Genomic DNA, 17261 nt, shown 5'->3' with positions numbered 1-17261 from the left:
GATAAAAAATTATTAAAAGCTGTGCTTGAGAGAATGAGATCAGAAAAGCCAAGGGCAGGAGGGCGCAAGAAGGAAAGTTAAAGGGAAAAGATTGGAAGAGAAGGAAGGATAGAGAAAATGGTAGGCAAGAGAAAGTAAAGGACGAAATTATGACCAAACAAATGAGAAGAGGAAAGAAGAAAAGGATGAGAGAGTTAAAGAGGAAAAGAGCGAGAATGATTGAAGCAAAAATGGAAGAGAAATATGAAAGATTGAGAGATTAGACTGAGTGAAGGGAGCAGTTGGAAAATCGGTAACTGGGATAGTTAACGAGGCTGAAATGGAAAAGTATGGCTTCTTTGGATCGGATCTTTCCATTTTCTTTTTCTTCTAAAAAAAAATCACCCCCACCCTATCATTGACTGACCACACACACAAAAATCCGTCTGTGTGTGTGTGTGTGTGTGTGTGTGTGTGTGTTAGAGATGCTTTGCTGGTATTTTGTCCAACAGTCAGCAGTTACGGGCTGTAATTACAGACTGTCAGAGAGAGAGCCTTTATGCTAGATGTGCAGGGATATGTTCAGCTCTTCTGGCATATTTGGGTCATGATAGTGAATATATTAACATGGAGATCAATCACTGTTTTACACATCTCTCTCTGTCACACACACACACACACAATGTGCTCAGAAGATTGGATTGTTTTCATCCCTTTTGTGTGAGTGTTTCTCCTAGGATTTGTTCTATTTTAATACTTGCTTGTAATACCACAGATTTATCTTTCTTCTGACACGCAGAGAAAACACTCCAGGTCAGCAGGACTGCAGAACATTTTATTTTTTAGGATATTGAACGTTTCTTGGTTTATACTTGGTTTATACATGGTTTATACAGAATGACCAAAACTATATATATATATATATATATATATATATATATATATATATATATATATATATATATATATATATATATATATATCACTTTATTTGTCTACACTTAGTCAATACTTTTTACATTCAAAAAGCTGATGCTTTTTTTTCAGTATAGCTCAAGCTCAACCAGATTGGTTGGAGACCGTCTGTGTGAACAACAGCGTTTAAATCTTGCCACAGATTTTCAGCTACATTTGACCTGGGGTCTCATTTATAAAACTTTGCATACAATCCGTACTAAAAGTGTACATACACCAAGAAAAAGAAAATGCCGTACACCCGAAAAAAATTCTGATTTATAAAACCATGTGCACGCACACCAGGACGCAATTTCCCTTTATAGATCACAGCGGTACCTGAATGTTTGCGTACTAGGTGGAGCCTCATGTTCAGCCCTCTACATGCCCAGATTCTATGATAAATGATCAATGCAAAGCACCTCATGAATGTTAATGTGGATTAAAAATGGGTCAGCTGATTTTTTTTTTTTCATGGCGAAATGGCAACCACAGAGAAAAAAAACAAGAAACTGTAAAAAAAAAATCACAGAGAAGTTTATTGAATGTCAAAATCAGAGGTAAAAGCACAGATGTTGTCCACATGAAAATAAATAGTTAAAAAGTTAACTTGATTGCCGTTTTAAACAGCAGATGACAGCCTCACACCGAGCTCCGTGCTGAAACCTCTCTGAGGCTTTGCGTTCAGATCGACAATCAGAGGAGGGAGGGGATTATCATTCACACCAAGTTAAGAAACTGTTAGTAGACCAGTTAACATCTTCTTTATTGGGTTTTAATACCTGTAAGTACGATAGCAAAGTTTAAGATATTCGTCTGCCACTACAGATCCATACACACATCTCCACAACAGCAGCAGTCACGGCTCCACAAATAACATTGTTTAAACCTTTGCTTCTTACCTTTCTTCTTTCTGTTATGACGTGGTCTTAATATTGCTCACTCCCATTGCTTGAAAACAGAGACTGGAATCCCCCTTGGGTTTTTTTCTTCTGCCAACAGTGCGCTGCTGTGTGACCCTAATCCTTTATTATTGTTGAGTTGGGTTTGTTACCGGCACCGCATGATGTGGAAGGAGACTGGACTCTGAGCTGGGCTTTTGGCTCGCCACGTGGCTCAGCTGGACTCTTAGTTTTCAAACACTTTCGTACAAAACACTGGCCAACTTACTACCTAACCTATGGCAATCATCAAGGGACATTTATCAAGCAAGTATACAGTGGCTTGCAAAAGTATTCATACCCCTTGAACTTTTTCACATTTTGTCCCATTACAACCACAAACATAAATATATTTTATTGGAATCTTACATGAAAGACCAACACAAAGCGGTATACAATTGGAGTAATTTGTTACACCTTTGTTAAAAGAGCAAGAAGTGATTTTCACCTCTAGGCAGTCCTTGATCACCGTCGGTAGACCAAAATAAGATATGTGGCACGCCACACCTCTCACTACCTCCACTATAGCTGTACCCGGCACCCTTCTCACCCGTTGCCCCGTACTCACATATTCGCAGAAGATAAATGCATCACCTTTTGGAGGAGCATGTCTAGAGAAGACGTAACTCATAACTTTATAGTGCTGTTAGGGATAGAACGTTTTGGTCCGCTGGGCGTGCTCTCTGCCATTTTGTGCCTATGCAACACTGCTGTGGCGGGGGTATTTTACAGGCAGGGAGGGTCTAAGCCCTGATGGGGCAGTTGTTCACATGGGCATAAGTGCACGCGCGGCCTGCCCGGCAATGTCAACAAAAGACTGGAGAACAACAGAAACGGTGTGCGACCTCATACCCCTTGAACTTTACATGCCTTTAGTTTTGTGAAGAACTAAAGGTATCTAAAATTATACCTTTAGTTCTTCACAAAACACATTTTTTGTTCTTTCTATCTTAAATGATGAAATTTTGCTCATTGCTCCTTTAAAGATTCAGATGACAGAGAAGAAACGCCCATGCTGTGTTCCAGGCTTCCAGTAGTGTTGCCAAATCCACTTATTATAAGCGACTTTGGGCTTGTTCATTTATACTGTTTACAAGATAGAGGCAATGAAGCTGGTTGCTGGTTTCTCTCATAAGAACTGGCCACACAGGCCCACATACACACCCCGTTTCTTTTAAGACGCTGCTGCCTGGGCACGGATTGAATATTCTTCTCAAATGCCTCCACTGTCATGTAAAAGTTAAAATTTGAAAGTGATTTATCCTGGCGTGCTTCGGTGGCGCATTGGTTAGCGAGCACAACCCATGTACAGAGGCCTTAGTCCTCGACACGGCTGACCTGGGTTCGACTCTGACCTGACCTGTGGTCCTTTGCCGCATGTCTCTCCTCTTTCCTGTCAGCCCACTGTATGAAAAATGAGCCATTAGTGCTGTAAAAACCTAAAAAAAGTAATTTATCCTGAACTAAAACTGATATCTACTCAAACATGCAGTGCTGCGCCTGTTTGTCATGCACCATGTGCACAGCAGATTGTGACATCTGGTGGTTATCAGCTACCTTATTCATCATGGTGTGATAGTGAAGCTAACATTTTTGTTTGTGGAATATTACTATGTCAAGGTAACATTTTGGTCAGCTCTGCCACCCAATACTATTTGCTTTGTTAATTCCAGCTGGACAGGCAGTGTACTACTGCCTGTTTTCTTTGTTTTATCTTCATTTACTAAACCATTGCTAGACTAAGAAGGGATGACCATGTAAAGGCTGAATTTTGATGAAGAATGGTTTCACAGTAATGAAAGATTTGTACTGCCGGTGGAAATATGATGGGACTGGTTGAAACTCCTGGAGATGAGTGAATTAATGATTTCTCTCTAAGGGGTTTGGCACTTGGGATGAGCTGGGGTCATTGACCCTAAGAGGGGGGACCCCAGCAAAGATCACAGATGGTTTTTCTAATCTTTGTTAAGAAGAACACGAAATCATTTCCTGTTTTCTGCTCTCCGTTGCTTCCTAGACGAGGCAGAGGAGTTGGGACCACCGCCTTCTGTAGACGAAGCGGCCGACGCTCTGATGACCCGGCTGGGCTTCCTGCTGGGGGAGAAGGTCACAGTTGGAGAGCCATGCTCGTCTTACCACAGCCAGGATGATGGACAGGTAAGCATCTAACACCAAACCCTACAATTTTCACACATATAAAGTATACGGCTTCACAGTATATAAGCAATTATTGCAAAGTAAAGCACATATCGGTGAAGGTAACTACATGGAAAATTGCTCAGTCCATTATTTTCTCCCCACAGAGGATGTCCCCTTCCTCCAGTCTGGCAAGCAGCAACACCTCCCCCTGCTCCACTCTACAGCCTCCTGGGGGGGAGGGCAACAATAACAGCAAACATGCCTCCTCGTACTGTGCCTCTGTCACCTCCCCCTCCTCCACACTGGAGAGCAGAGACAGCGGCATCATTGGTGAGACATAAAAAGAAAACAATATAAGTTGCAGATTAGCCCCTCATCGTGAGATGCTCTGTTGTTTCCTTCAACATCTGCTGGTTTTAGTGTGTAGAATCTGTTTTTATGCACAAAATCTGTGTTGGAGGCAAAGCAGTTTGCGGAGGGTGGTGGTTCAGATCAGAGCATGTTTTTCTCCCTAACATAGAATGTTAAGGTCATAAGACCAGACCATTCCTCAGCTTCTACAACTCTGTGAGAGACCAGCAGCATCGTGGCCATTGGTGATGATGGTGTAAATCGGTCTACTTTGCACAAAAGCAGGACTTAATTAAAACCTTCTTCTAATGGACAGAAAGCATTTTCCGTAAGAACAAATAAACCCTCGTCCCCCAATTCAAACAGGTCAAAATACAGTCTCATTTATGCATGTGAGTGGCATCCCGTTTCTACTAAAGTCTACAAAAAACAATATATTCTATATAGTGTTATTATGCACTGAATGGCATACACAGTATAGCTATTTTTAGCTTTTTAGTTTTGTGCATCTTTGTCCAAATTCGGGTGAATTTATGAAGTGGAAGGTACATTTACCCTACCAATAGCAGAGGGTTGGTTTGTAGTTTTAATCAGGGCAAAGCGGTTCCATTTTTACAATGGACCTGTAGGGAGCAGCATTCTGCCTGAGCTGCTGATTTGTCTGCTTGAACTGACTGGCTCAGTCGGAGCCGGAGCTCATCTCTGCTCTGTACCGACATCTGAGCGATAAAGATGATCATAGCAGCATGCTGCTACAACTCAAACCTTATGAATGCCGACTATCAGAGCACCACGTGCGTGGTTGTTGTTTTTTTTCACAATGTTGAAAGAAGACATACAAAAAGCAGTAGTAAGTCTAGACTATAACTCACATTGAAAAATTCAGCTAGCATAGTTATCAGTCGGTACAGAAATACAAAATTTGACCATCACAGAGATGTAAATGCGTGTGCACACACATCGATAAATATTGGTTATGTATCGATGTGACATAACAGCAATATTAAGATCGGATATCGATATCGGCCCAAATATTCACATCTGTGCTTCCATTTTTTTTTTATCCGTTAGGTTTAACGGCACTAGCTGTCGGAACATTTTGTTGAGAACACCTTCTGTTATGCCATTTAGCCTCCATAAGGTCACCTACATGTAGTTTAAGGTTGCGTGGCACTAGAAATTCCCTTTAAACTAAAGCTACACGGGTTTGTTGGAAGAGAAGTTAAAATACTGAAATCCAGTGAAATGCAATTCATTTGGCTCAGAAAATGAGAAATAGGAGTTGCTGCTGCAACCATTAAGGCAACAAACGTAAAATAAGGCAATAAAACTGTGTATTGTCTTATCTGAAAACCTCACAGCTGCTCACGAATACTCTCCACAGTCACCTCAGTGGTTTGGCTACTGCTAGCTCTCTGTCTTCATCATATGTTGTTTCTCAGCCTCTAGGCCTTGGTTTGTTTGCTGTTTGTTGCTTCTCTTGAATCCTTCAGTGGTTTTATTGTCCTGAAGCAAAACGTGTCTTCAACAGGGAGACTACTTTTGGTGGGTCAGAAGAAATCCCCCCCCGTGGACTTTTCACTTTCAACTTTCATCTTTCACTCATTTCTGTGTTTCCATACATCCATTGGAGACATTTCCCTTGGAAAGTGTTTACACCAGCAGATGGTGATTCAGTTCCAGTTGACATATCATCATTAGGTTGTGTTACCTTTTTGTAATTTTATCACCCTGTAAAGACCATCCATCCATTTTCTAACATGCATATCCCTGTTGGGGTCATGAGGGGTGCTGGTGCCTATCTCCAGCTGTCAATGGGCGAGAGGCGGGGTACATCCTGGACAGGTCACCAGTCTATCGCAGGGCAACACAGAGACAGACACTCACACCTAAGGTGAACTTAGAGAGGCCAGTTAAGCTAACAAACATGTTGGAGGAAGCCAGAGTACCCACCCACCCATGCAGAAAGACCCAGGGCATGGGTAGGACCCAGGACCTTCTTGCTGCATGGCAACAGCGCTACCCACTGCAATACTATGCATATTGTAATTTATATGATTTACTTAGAATTTATAGTTTCCGTGGTTGTAAAATATCACACATTAAAATAAAAAAACAGCTAAAAGGTGAAGCTGCTTGTTTAAAAAAAGGAAGGTCACCCTTGCTGCTTTCACATAATTTAAGAGGAAAAGTAGCTACCATATGCTGCTATTTGAATTAACTTAATTGCTGTGGGGGACTTAGGCACAGCTGTGAAATAACCCAATGAATTTAAGCTCTTCTCACTTTCCAGGCTGGTGTGTAAAAGCACCAAGACGCACAGAGAAAACGGTGCATTGCTCTGTGCTTCAAAGTCCGCCATGATCCAGGCATCAATTTACCGTTTAACACTCCTCTATCCTCCGCTCAGAGCAGTGCAGACAGAGGCGCTGCTCCTCTAACTTTTTTTTTTCCATCTTTTTTCCTCTATTTTACATTGGTCGTTTTGCCAAATCCAACCATTTTATGCAAGCAGGCAATCGCAGTCAAACACTGACAGGTGAGAGCGCATTAACATCATATAGATGTAGTCGAATGACCAGTATGGAGAGTAAACACGACAAGCAAATCAAAATGATGATGAGGGTGTAAATAAAGTACGTCAAACATTTTTCTAAAAGTTTCATTATGATGTCACAGATTTTTTAATCCACTCTAATCGGTTAATTACTCTCAATTGATTACTAGGAGCGCATTTGTGTTTTTTTTGTTTTGTTTCTTAAATCAGCTAATCCCTTGCACTGTTGCTAGGTGCGTCACACCACACCTCCTCACCAAGATATGAATGTCTGTCGTCTCCTCACTCAGAGTCGCTCTCAGCAGCGATCTGAATCGCTCCTAAGCTAGGACTCCTTGGCAGGAGTTTTTTTGGCTACGATAGGAGCTCTCTGAGAGGACTCTGAGAATGTTTGTGAGTACGAGCACAGACCAGCAAGCAATTTCCGTTTTTAGATCACAGCTGCATCTGAACATCTGCGTGCCAGGTTCTGCCCTCTCGTTATTTCATGGCGACCATGGAGAAAAAAAGAGCAAAGAATCTGTGAACAAATTTCACAGAAAGGCTTTTATTTAAAGTTTAAAGTCAGATGTCAAAGCATGTACGTTGTCCACATCAAAAGAAGATGTTAAAAAGGGAACCTCATTGCCACTTTTAACACTGGACGACCTCCTCGTGGAGCTGTGCTCCATGTTGACACTCCCATTGTCTTAGAGGAGACTGCCAGCCCCCAATGATGAAGAATCCCACCCCATGCACTCTCCACAGTTGAGCACGCCTGGTTGTGAGCAGAATTACAGCGCGCCTCCCCTGCACTTTGGACAGCGGGTTAGGATCCAGCATCTGAGGGGGTAGCCACTGTCGCCTGTAGGTAGAATGTAATGCTCTATGGCAGGGGTGTCCTGCCACTTTTAGATGCATCCCTGGTCCCAACACACCTGGGTCAAATAATCAGGTCGCTAGCAGGACTGTGGAGAGCTTGACTGCATACTGAGGAGCTAATTCAGCCGTTTGATTCAGGAGTGTTGGACCTCGTTGTGCCACTGGCAGAGAAAAGTCGTTCCCAGTTTACCGCTTATTCCCACTGAAAAAAGCCTGGCCAGGTTGTGCAAGCAATTAGTCAATCGTTGTTATCAAATTACATATTTTAACTCAAAATACTTTGCGTAAAAAGCATTTTTCTCAACAAAAACAAAAATAAATCCAGGTATAGCTTCTTTAAACCATTATGTTAACATATGAAAGAAATACTGAATGATCACTTACAAGTTAAAGTGTTACAATACTCTATTTTAACTTCCCCAAGAGCTCTGGGGACAATTTTGTTTAGTTCTTCTCTTGGTTTTGTTATGTTAATATTTTGTTTAAGTATTTTGTAGACACCTCTAAACTTTGTCCAAATTCTGTCCCAGGTTTTAACAAACCAATCCACAAGGAAACCCCACCTAAAGGTCAAAAGTTTGATGATATGTCACACTTACATAGTTAACAGTATCGGCATCGGCGATACTGGCCTTATATTTACTAGGTATCAGATCGATACCAACATTCTCAGTGTAGCACACCTTTATTGTGAGGTATGGGTACACCAGGTTTGCCCATGTTGAAATGGACATTGTGTTGACCAAGCTATTCTTGTGCACCTCAACTCTGCCCTTTTTAAAATCAAAGATCAAGACGGTTTTAATACTTAAAACTGTTTGGCACGTCTAATTGTATCTATGTTTGTTATGCATTTCATTTCATCTACCTAGGATTTATTTTTCTGCGTGTCTTTGTTGTTACATGTGGATTTTGTTAAGCACCTGGGGCGCCATTGTTGTAGCTGTGGAAAGGACTATACCACTAAATGAATGATTGATTGATTATAGCCAATGCAGCCAATATGCCAGCTATAACTAAAATGCTAATATTCCTATCATTGTTGTCCCATTCGTCTTGTATAAATAGCTCCCCCTCAGGTTTTCTTCTCACTCTTTATTTCATTCCACCCATCTAGTCATCAAGTCTGACCAGCTTCTCTGGCTCTACTGAAGAAACACATCCCCACAGCATGATGCTGCCCTCACCATGTTTCTCATTGCAGATGTTGTGTTTAAGTCATGTGCAGTTTTACATAACAAGTGAGATTTTGCATGTAGTATGCCAAAAAGTTCAAATTTGGTCTCATCTGGTCTCAAGGCACCTTTTTCCACATTCTTTGTTGTCTCCCATACATGTCTCGTGGCAAACTGCAATTAGGACTTCTTCTAGCTTTCATTCAGCAAGGACTTTGGTCTTGCTGTTCTTCCGTAGAGGCCATATTTGTGGAACGAGACTCCTAACGTCTTCAAAGAACAGCTGCATTTATACTGAGATTACATTACACTGGGGTTGAGTTATAATCACTAATTAGGTGACTTCTGAAGGCAATTGCTTACACTAGATTTGATTTAGAGGTATAAAAGCAAACTGGACTTTTCAGATCTTTATCTGTTAAACATTTTTAAACCATTACTTCTTCACCTCAGAATTATGCACTACTTTGTTTTGGCTTGTCACATACAGTGCAAATGTATTCGCCCTCCTTGACCTTTCACCTGTTTGTTACATTCCAAGCTGCAATTTAAATGTTTTAAATTTTGATTTGATGTGGTGGATCTGCACAAAATAGTCTTAAATTGATGAAGTAAAATTAGATTACTATATAAAAAGGAAATAAGAAAATTGCCCTGTGCATATGTACATGCACGAGTGCAACTTACAATCTTACAAAGCAGGGACTGGGAAACCAGCTCGGGTGAAGGGAAAGCTGGATGGAACTGAATGTAGGGATATTTTTGAGTCAATCTGCCTGTGATCTAAGACCAGGACGAAGGTTCACCTGCCAGCAGGACAATGACCCGAAGCGTACTGCTAAAGCATCACTTGAGTGTTTTAAGGAGAAACATTTAAATGTGTTGGAATGGCCTAGTCAAACTCCAGGCCTCACTCCAATTTAGAATCTGTGGCTAGAATTGAAGATCATTCATTTTCACAAGTGAAACCATCCAGCATGAAGGAGCTGGAGCAGTTTAGCCGTGAGGAATGGACAAGAATCCCAGAGGCCAGATCTGGTGACCTCATAGAGATTGATCCAAAGACACCTACTGCTGGAATTGATGCAAAGGTTGGCTTTACAAAGAACTGGCTTTAGGGGCCGTGAACATTTATGTAGGTTGTAGTTCAGTTTTCTGTTACTTTGTCCTATTTTTTTGTTTGCTTCACAATAAAAAATAATGCATCTTCAAATTCTAGTTCTGTAAATGAAACGGTGCAAACTGTCAAACAATGTATTTGATTCCATGAAAAATGCCAACGGGGGTGAATACTTTTGCAAGGCACTGTAAAGTCCCAATAAATGATCTTGAGGTTTGTGGTTGTAATGCGACACAACATGAAACGTGCATGAAAGCTCTGTGTTTTAGGAAATATTGTTTTAACATGTTTTCCCCCCCGTACTTTTTTCCAGCCACGCTGACCAGCTATTCTGCTGACTCTGCTGCAGAGCGTGAGGACGGCACCAAGTACCCCGGCGACAGTTACCACGGCAGCAGCCTCAACCTCTGGCAGCAGGAGGGTCGGCCAGTGGTGGCCTCCACCTCGTCCTCGTGCGTGAGAGCTGGAGGTCGGCCCAACGGCAGCTCGCTGTACAGAATGGAGGACAGCCTGTCCGCCTCCACCTACAGCCTGAACAAGCTTCACCCAAACCGAGGCCCCAGCTCGGCGCGCTCCTCTGGCTCCGCCCACTCCATCACGCTCAACCTCATTCCCCGCCCCAACTCAGTTGCTGGTAAGATGACGGATTGGTGTAGTCTGTCCCCGTGTGTTCAGACACACACGCACACTTTCCTGTTAGGAAGGAACTTGATCACTCGTTTTCAACAATAGTGAGCTCACCAAAGCATAATTAAGGGAGCGCTTGGGTTCAAACTGGACCCCATTAATGATTCTCACCAGAGCTGTAAAGCAAAAAGAATACTTGACAGCAGTAGTTTTTAAAGCATGAACTAAAAAGCAACAGGCTGAGACCCAGAGGGTGACATTGTTGATCCAGGACAGTCACATCCCATTCTCCCTTTTGTCGCTTCCTCTTGGCTAAAGGAAGGAAATGGCATGTGTGTCATGTGTTGGACTCACACACATGCAGGAGACAAGGCACCGCCGGTGCTCAGATTCTTTGAAGTGTATGTCCTTTAGGCTGTAGGTAGGTTGACTGAAGCTAAGCTGTTCTTTGTCTTTTAAGTCTTGAGTTGAGGAACCTTAGATCCTGCGGCAATCTTTAAGCAGACCATGAACGACACCTGCACTATTATGTGAAACCAGGGAGTTCCTACGCAGTTTTGCTACGCCTGAAAATGTTTTAAACTTGCTTGTGTGTGAGGATAGAAGAAAACATGAGTTCCCTCTGACACTATTACATATTTCATTTTCAGAAATGTAAAAATCTACATTTCTAAATTTAAAAAGTACCTTTTCCTTAATCTACAAAGTCACTTGCCAGGTATTCAGAGCACAGAAATCTCACATGATTTATTGTTTGTATATGGGAACAAGAAACCTTTTAGATTATATTAATGTTTTTTTTAAACATTTTTTTTGTTTAAAAACTGTCTGAACATTGAGACGTGATATTTACAGAAGGACAAAAATTGAAATTTTCTTCCTTTTCCAGCCACAAGTTCAGCCCACCTTGAAGATCTAGCCTATCTGGATGAACAACCCAGAAATTTGACCTCGAAGATGCCCCTCAGAGCGGTCAGACAGACTTCTGGGAGTCGTAGTCAGCACGACCAAAGAGGTAAATATCAACCAATATGCCGATAAATATTGTGAATTAGGAACAGTTTTACAGTTTTGCTTTCTTCACCACTGCAGTTGATTTCACTCCATCTCTACACCTGAAGCCGCTCCATTTCGAGGTGCCCGGCCTGTTGTCTGATTGGCTCTTCACGGGCAGGGAGTGGCTCTTCCAGGAAGTGGACACCTGTCTGCGCAGCAATGACCCAACAACGAACAGGGGCATAGTAATCACTGGCAACATGGGCTTTGGAAAGACGGCCATCATTGCGCGGCTGGTGGCGCTCAGTTGTCATGGACGCTGCATGTGGCCGAGCAGCGCTGGCAAGCAGACCACGCCCAAATGTAAGCGTATTCAGATCTGCTGAGCTCCTCATCTTCTAACTGTTGTCAGTTCATTTGAACATTTATAAAATTCCCTTGAAGTTCAGTCCGAATAAAAACGGACCAAAACCAATTTTAGCACCCAGACAGAGTGGTGGAATTTACATTCACTGCTGTACCGTGATGACTTCTCAGTCTGGGTAACACAGGCAGCCCAGTGGCTTCTCACTCTGAGGCGGCACCACTAACGCTGCTGCATCCCTTCACAACATGGACAGCAGTGTCCACCTGCTCTCGGGGGTTCTTTCTGGGAACACAGCAGACATCTGTGGAACAACACGACTACTAACTGAATGTGATCGGACCACAGTCCTGGTCTCATGACTGTAGCGTCACTGGAAGCCACAGCCATCTCCTTGCTTCCTATACACAGTTTCTAGTGAAATTATTCCTTCGCCCTTCAACTTTTCACATTTTGCCACTTACAAGCACAAACTTCTATGGATTTTATGTTATAGAACAACGCAACATGTTGCATAATTGTGTAGAGGGGGATACATGGTATATGTTTTGGAAAATCTACCAACTGTGACCAGCATTTCTCTTCAGCCCCCCCTGAGTCAGTACTGTGTAGAAAAAGCTGTTGCTGTGATTACAGCTGCAGCTCTTTTACAGGTCTCTACCAGCTTTACACATCTAGAAACTGAAAATGTTGTTCTTACTTTGAAAAATAACTCAAGTTTAGTCTGACAGAACAGAGAGCATCTGAAAACATCGTGTTCTTTTGTTGCCACAGATTTGGCTCTGGACTTTGACCAGGCCATTCTAACATGGAAATATGCTTTGATCTAAACTTTGGCTGCACAACATTAGGAAAAATGCAATATGATTCAATTACAACTAACTAAAAATAGTTAATGATAAAAAATGGACCCTGAGTAATAAATATTCAAAATTCCAATCTCAAGAACAATGTTTTATTCAAAAAGTTGCTTCTGAACCACATCTTTTTGGTAAAAATAAAAAAAGCTTAATTTCTTAATGACTTTATAACCTTATTTTCCTCTTTGTGTTGTGATATATTGTACAGGCCATAATCTAAACCATTCATTTGTCCCTCTGGGTGTATGTTTAGTTTCTGTGTGCTGCTGGAAGGTGGACCTCTATTTGAGTCTTGAATCTTTTCCAGCTTCTAATGGGTTTTCTTGCCCTCTTTTTAGCTCAATCTATCTTCTGATTGGTTCTTATCAGCTTCTCTGTCCCACAGCATGGCACTGCCACCACCAGGTTTTCCAGGGTGAAGTGCAGTGTGACTTCTCCTGTGAAGGCAGTTCATCTTCCCGGATTTTACTTAAGGGTATCAGTTTAAAGGACGCTAGACGCAAAAGCCTGTCATATGTTTTGTATAATATTTTATGAAAAACTTTGTTTTTCTATCCCTTCCCAGTTATGTCATACTTTGCGTTGGTCTATGGTTGTACCGTGACGAAATGTGAACAATTTCAGAGCGAATTAATATTTTTGCAAGGTTCTAATTTGTCAAACTAAACATGGCAGCCTTATGTAAAGTTATCCAACAGGACTACCATAACTATAATCTCATTCATTGTTATTGATTCTGTATAAAAATCTGTATTGAGGCCCTCGAGGCAGTGTTATGGAGGCATATTCTTTAACAGGACAACAGGTAATGGTTCTTGTCATCGAACCCCCAGAGAGTACGTCTTTTTCTGCGCTTGTTAGAAAGCGCAGAGTTATCGTCCAACCACAGGTCTGTCATACGGAGAGCCAGAAATCAGTGACAGAGCTGAATAGTACATTTCTGTTGACTTTACAGATGGAGAATCTGCTTCTCTCTCACGTGACGGTTCTGGAAGAGGAGGAGGAGGGCCAGGGGGAGAGGATGAAGGAGGAGGAAGCTGTCCGGGAACTCCAGAGAGGAGGAGGAGACAGCAGGAGGCGCTGCGGAGGCTAGCTGGACAGGTTGGACTTCAACTTCTGTGCCCACCTTTCATTTAGGGTTTCTGATTGTTGTTTGCTCTGTACATATTTTACTTAAACCAAAGAAGAAAAGTAAACCATGTCGTTGGGGTAGATACGCAGCATTCTTATCTTGTATTGGAATCTTTCAATCTACAGGAGCTCAAGGAACTTAAATGCTTTTTATGCCACAATTCAGAAAAGATCTTTGTTTGGTGGCTATGAAACAAAAACGTTTGTCTGACAAATGTTCATGTGCAACGCTGTCTTTAGCTCCGTCTATCCTCCCATCAGTTCTGAGCAGCTTCCCAGTCCTTGCTGAAGCAGTATGCCAACAACACGATGCTGCCACCTCCATGTTTCAAAATAAGGACGGTGTGTCAGGGTTAATATTCAGCCACACATATGGAGCCTTGCATGTTGGCCAAAAAGTGCCCTCATATTCCACGTTTGCCGTGTTCTGCACATGGCTGGAGGCAGGAAAAGGTCGCCTGGCTTTCTTTCAGCAACGACTTTCTTCTTGCAGCTCTTCCATAAAAGCTAGGTTGGTAGAGGGCTCTACTAATCGTTGTCCTGTCCCACCTGAACTGCCGTTCTCTGCAGCTCCTCCAGATATACCTTGGGCCTTTTCACTGCTTTTCTGAATAATCGTCCAGTCTCTCATGTTAGCTGTTATGCCTTCATAGACGAGCTGTTTTATACTGAGAACCCCTTTACTAATTAGGCCAGATGTAATTGGTTTCACAGTATTTTAATTTCAGGTCCACGGAGTAAGGAGGGCTCAATCCAAACCCACACCACTGTTTATTTTTTGGGTTTTGTGTGGAAGAACCTGACTATCCCGCATGGAGGGCAGGATCGTCACTCAATGCACTCAACCCACAACTGTTGGGTTGACTCGAAATCTTCTCAACCCAAAAATGATTAGGAGTGGAGACCACAAGCCAGGCTTCCTTGTCCAGCATCAGTGCGCCTCACAAATGCACTTCTGGAAGCATGATGGGAAATTCATTTGACCTGATTTAGCAGAGGCTGAGGAAGCACAGCCTAACCCATGTACTCGCCGATCTGCGTTACAGGTGGTGTCCTATCACTTCTGTCAGGCTGATAACTGTCACACCTGTCTGGTTCCTGAGTTCGTCCACAACATGGCCGCCATGCTGAGTGCCGCGCCACAACTGGCCGCCTATCGAGACCTGTTACATCGCTCGCCACAGCTGCAGAGCACGCTCAGTCTGCGCTCCTGCATTCAGGATCCCAGTTCAGCGCTCCAGAGAGGAATCCTGGACCCCCTGGATGCTCTCCACCAAGGTACAGCTAGAGGCATTTTACAAGGCATGAAAAGTCTGAGCCAGCCTGCGTTCTCAGTGTTTTTGCTGTTGTTTGTTACCTTCCAGAGAGGAAGTTTCACTTTGACGGGGAAGGACTTATCGTACTTATTGATGGACTAAATGAGGCTGAGTTCCATCGGCCCGATTACGGAGACACACTGGCTTCCTTTCTCTCCCAAAACATTCAGAAGTTTCCAACCTGGTTGAAAGTAATCTCTACTGTCAGGACCAGTCAGCAGGTACACTCGCTCACAAAAAGAGAAACAAATCCATTAATGCAATTGAGACAGGAACCAATTAATACAGCTAAACTATGAACGTTCCCAATATATAACAGTAGCTAAGGCTGTGTGTTGTTCTGTTCCAAATGGACACATGTTAGCTTTAGGCCTAAGCTATAAGCTAAGCTGTAAAACAGGCTTTATTGAAATTGTACAAACGTACAATTTACAAGGACCTTAGCTGCATAATAAATAGACAGTTATCCCTATTTACCAGTTTACTGGTCTGTGTACAGAACCATGTGAGGTGAAATTTAACAGGATTTTCCCTGAAACAGTGGGTCAACTAAATTAGCTTTTATTCTCTTGTTTTCAGAGCTTCTGTCTTAAGGTCATCCCTTCAGACCTCTGAAGTAAATCTCCAGCCTAAGATACCAGATCCAAATCAAAATGTGCATTTGAATAATCATAATCTTTTATAATCTATTTGATTGGTCATTTTTCTTGCTTAGAACTTAGCTTTTTTTCACCCGAGTAGGAACAGTTAACTTCTTTCTCCTTCTACGTGTTCTATAACAGTTTTTCTGTCAGAAATGACAGAAGTGATTATCATCACCTTTAATTCTTAAAGATGTACACAAGCTGAGTAATCTATGGATCTTACTTTGAATCAGAAGCAAGTTTGCTGACTATTTACAACACTAACACTTAAAAATCATCAACTTCTCTATCATTAAAGCACTGACTAACATTTTTTGTCCTGTTTTGAATGATTCAGGACATTGCCCGCTCTCTGCCTTTTCACCGTATCTCTCTGGATGGGAAGGAGGAGAACAACGCCATAGACCAGGACCTGCAGGTACCCTGCTTCTCCGGTTCTTGCACTTGGACTTCATCATGTCCAAAAAAAGCATTTGCCTCCTTACAGATATCCTCTATTTTTGCCTTTTTAGTTTGTCATACTGAATTGTTTTGGATTATCAACCAAACAAATTTTGATATCAGACGAGGAGAACTTGAGGAAATTCAAAATCCAGTTTCCAGATACGGATTTCATTTATTATGGGACAAAAAGCAGTCCAATCCAACCATGGCCTGTGTAAAGTACTCCCCCAGTTGTTAGAAAATTAATTGTCCAGACATTAAACACTGCTTTGTTCCATTTCAATAACCAACCCTCTGTGGGATTAGGGCAAGACCTGTAGAATCAAGTAACTTTCATGCTGCCATAAAGGTTCTTTTTAAGTTATAAAATAAGATAAGATAAGATAGGCTTTATTGATCTCGCATGTGAATTTCTCCAATGTGAGATCAATAAAGCCTATCTTATCTTATAACTTAAAAAGAACCTTTATGGCAGCATGAAAGTAGGCTAAAATATGTTAGATTACAAGACAGCAGGCACTGATCTAAAGAAATTCATTAACAGATAAGGAAAAAGTCAGTGAAGTCTATCGGTCTGGAAAATGTAAAAAACAAATTGAAAATAAATCTTAGGCTTTGAGAGGTCAGAGTTCATGATATAACATCATGACAGACACTGGGCTAAACGGTAATGATAAAAATAAAAAAACAAAGGGAACGTTTTGGAGTGGCCTAGTCAAAGTCTGAACTTAAATCTGATTTAGATGCTATGATGTGACTTGAAAGCCATCCCATATGGCTGAATTAGAACAATCCTGCAAAG

At 41.9% G+C, this 17261-nt stretch overlaps 1 protein-coding gene across 3 annotated transcripts in view; it reads left to right on the top strand.

Moving 5' to 3' along the window:
* The window catches only part of tanc2a (tetratricopeptide repeat, ankyrin repeat and coiled-coil containing 2a), a 67074-nt gene that overhangs the window by 31929 nt on the left and 17884 nt on the right, over window positions 1-17261 (top strand). For 2 of the 3 annotated variants that reach the window (XM_021315747.2, XM_021315742.2), the window contains 9 exons: window positions 3892-4031; window positions 4178-4343; window positions 10391-10711; window positions 11594-11719; window positions 11797-12063; window positions 13880-14025; window positions 15102-15333; window positions 15420-15592; window positions 16353-16433. In XM_021315747.2, coding sequence (XP_021171422.2) covers window positions 3892-4031; window positions 4178-4343; window positions 10391-10711; window positions 11594-11719; window positions 11797-12063; window positions 13880-14025; window positions 15102-15333; window positions 15420-15592; window positions 16353-16433 — 1652 coding nt within the window. The remainder of the gene's footprint in view (window positions 1-3891; window positions 4032-4177; window positions 4344-10390; window positions 10712-11593; window positions 11720-11796; window positions 12064-13879; window positions 14026-15101; window positions 15334-15419; window positions 15593-16352; window positions 16434-17261) is intronic. The other variant, XM_021315744.2, reaches the window with a different exon arrangement.

Source organism: Fundulus heteroclitus, chromosome 16, assembly GCF_011125445.2.
Source record: "Fundulus heteroclitus isolate FHET01 chromosome 16, MU-UCD_Fhet_4.1, whole genome shotgun sequence".
In the NCBI taxonomy this organism is placed as follows: domain Eukaryota; kingdom Metazoa; phylum Chordata; class Actinopteri; order Cyprinodontiformes; family Fundulidae; genus Fundulus; species Fundulus heteroclitus.
This window is presented reverse-complemented; position numbering and strand designations above follow the sequence as displayed.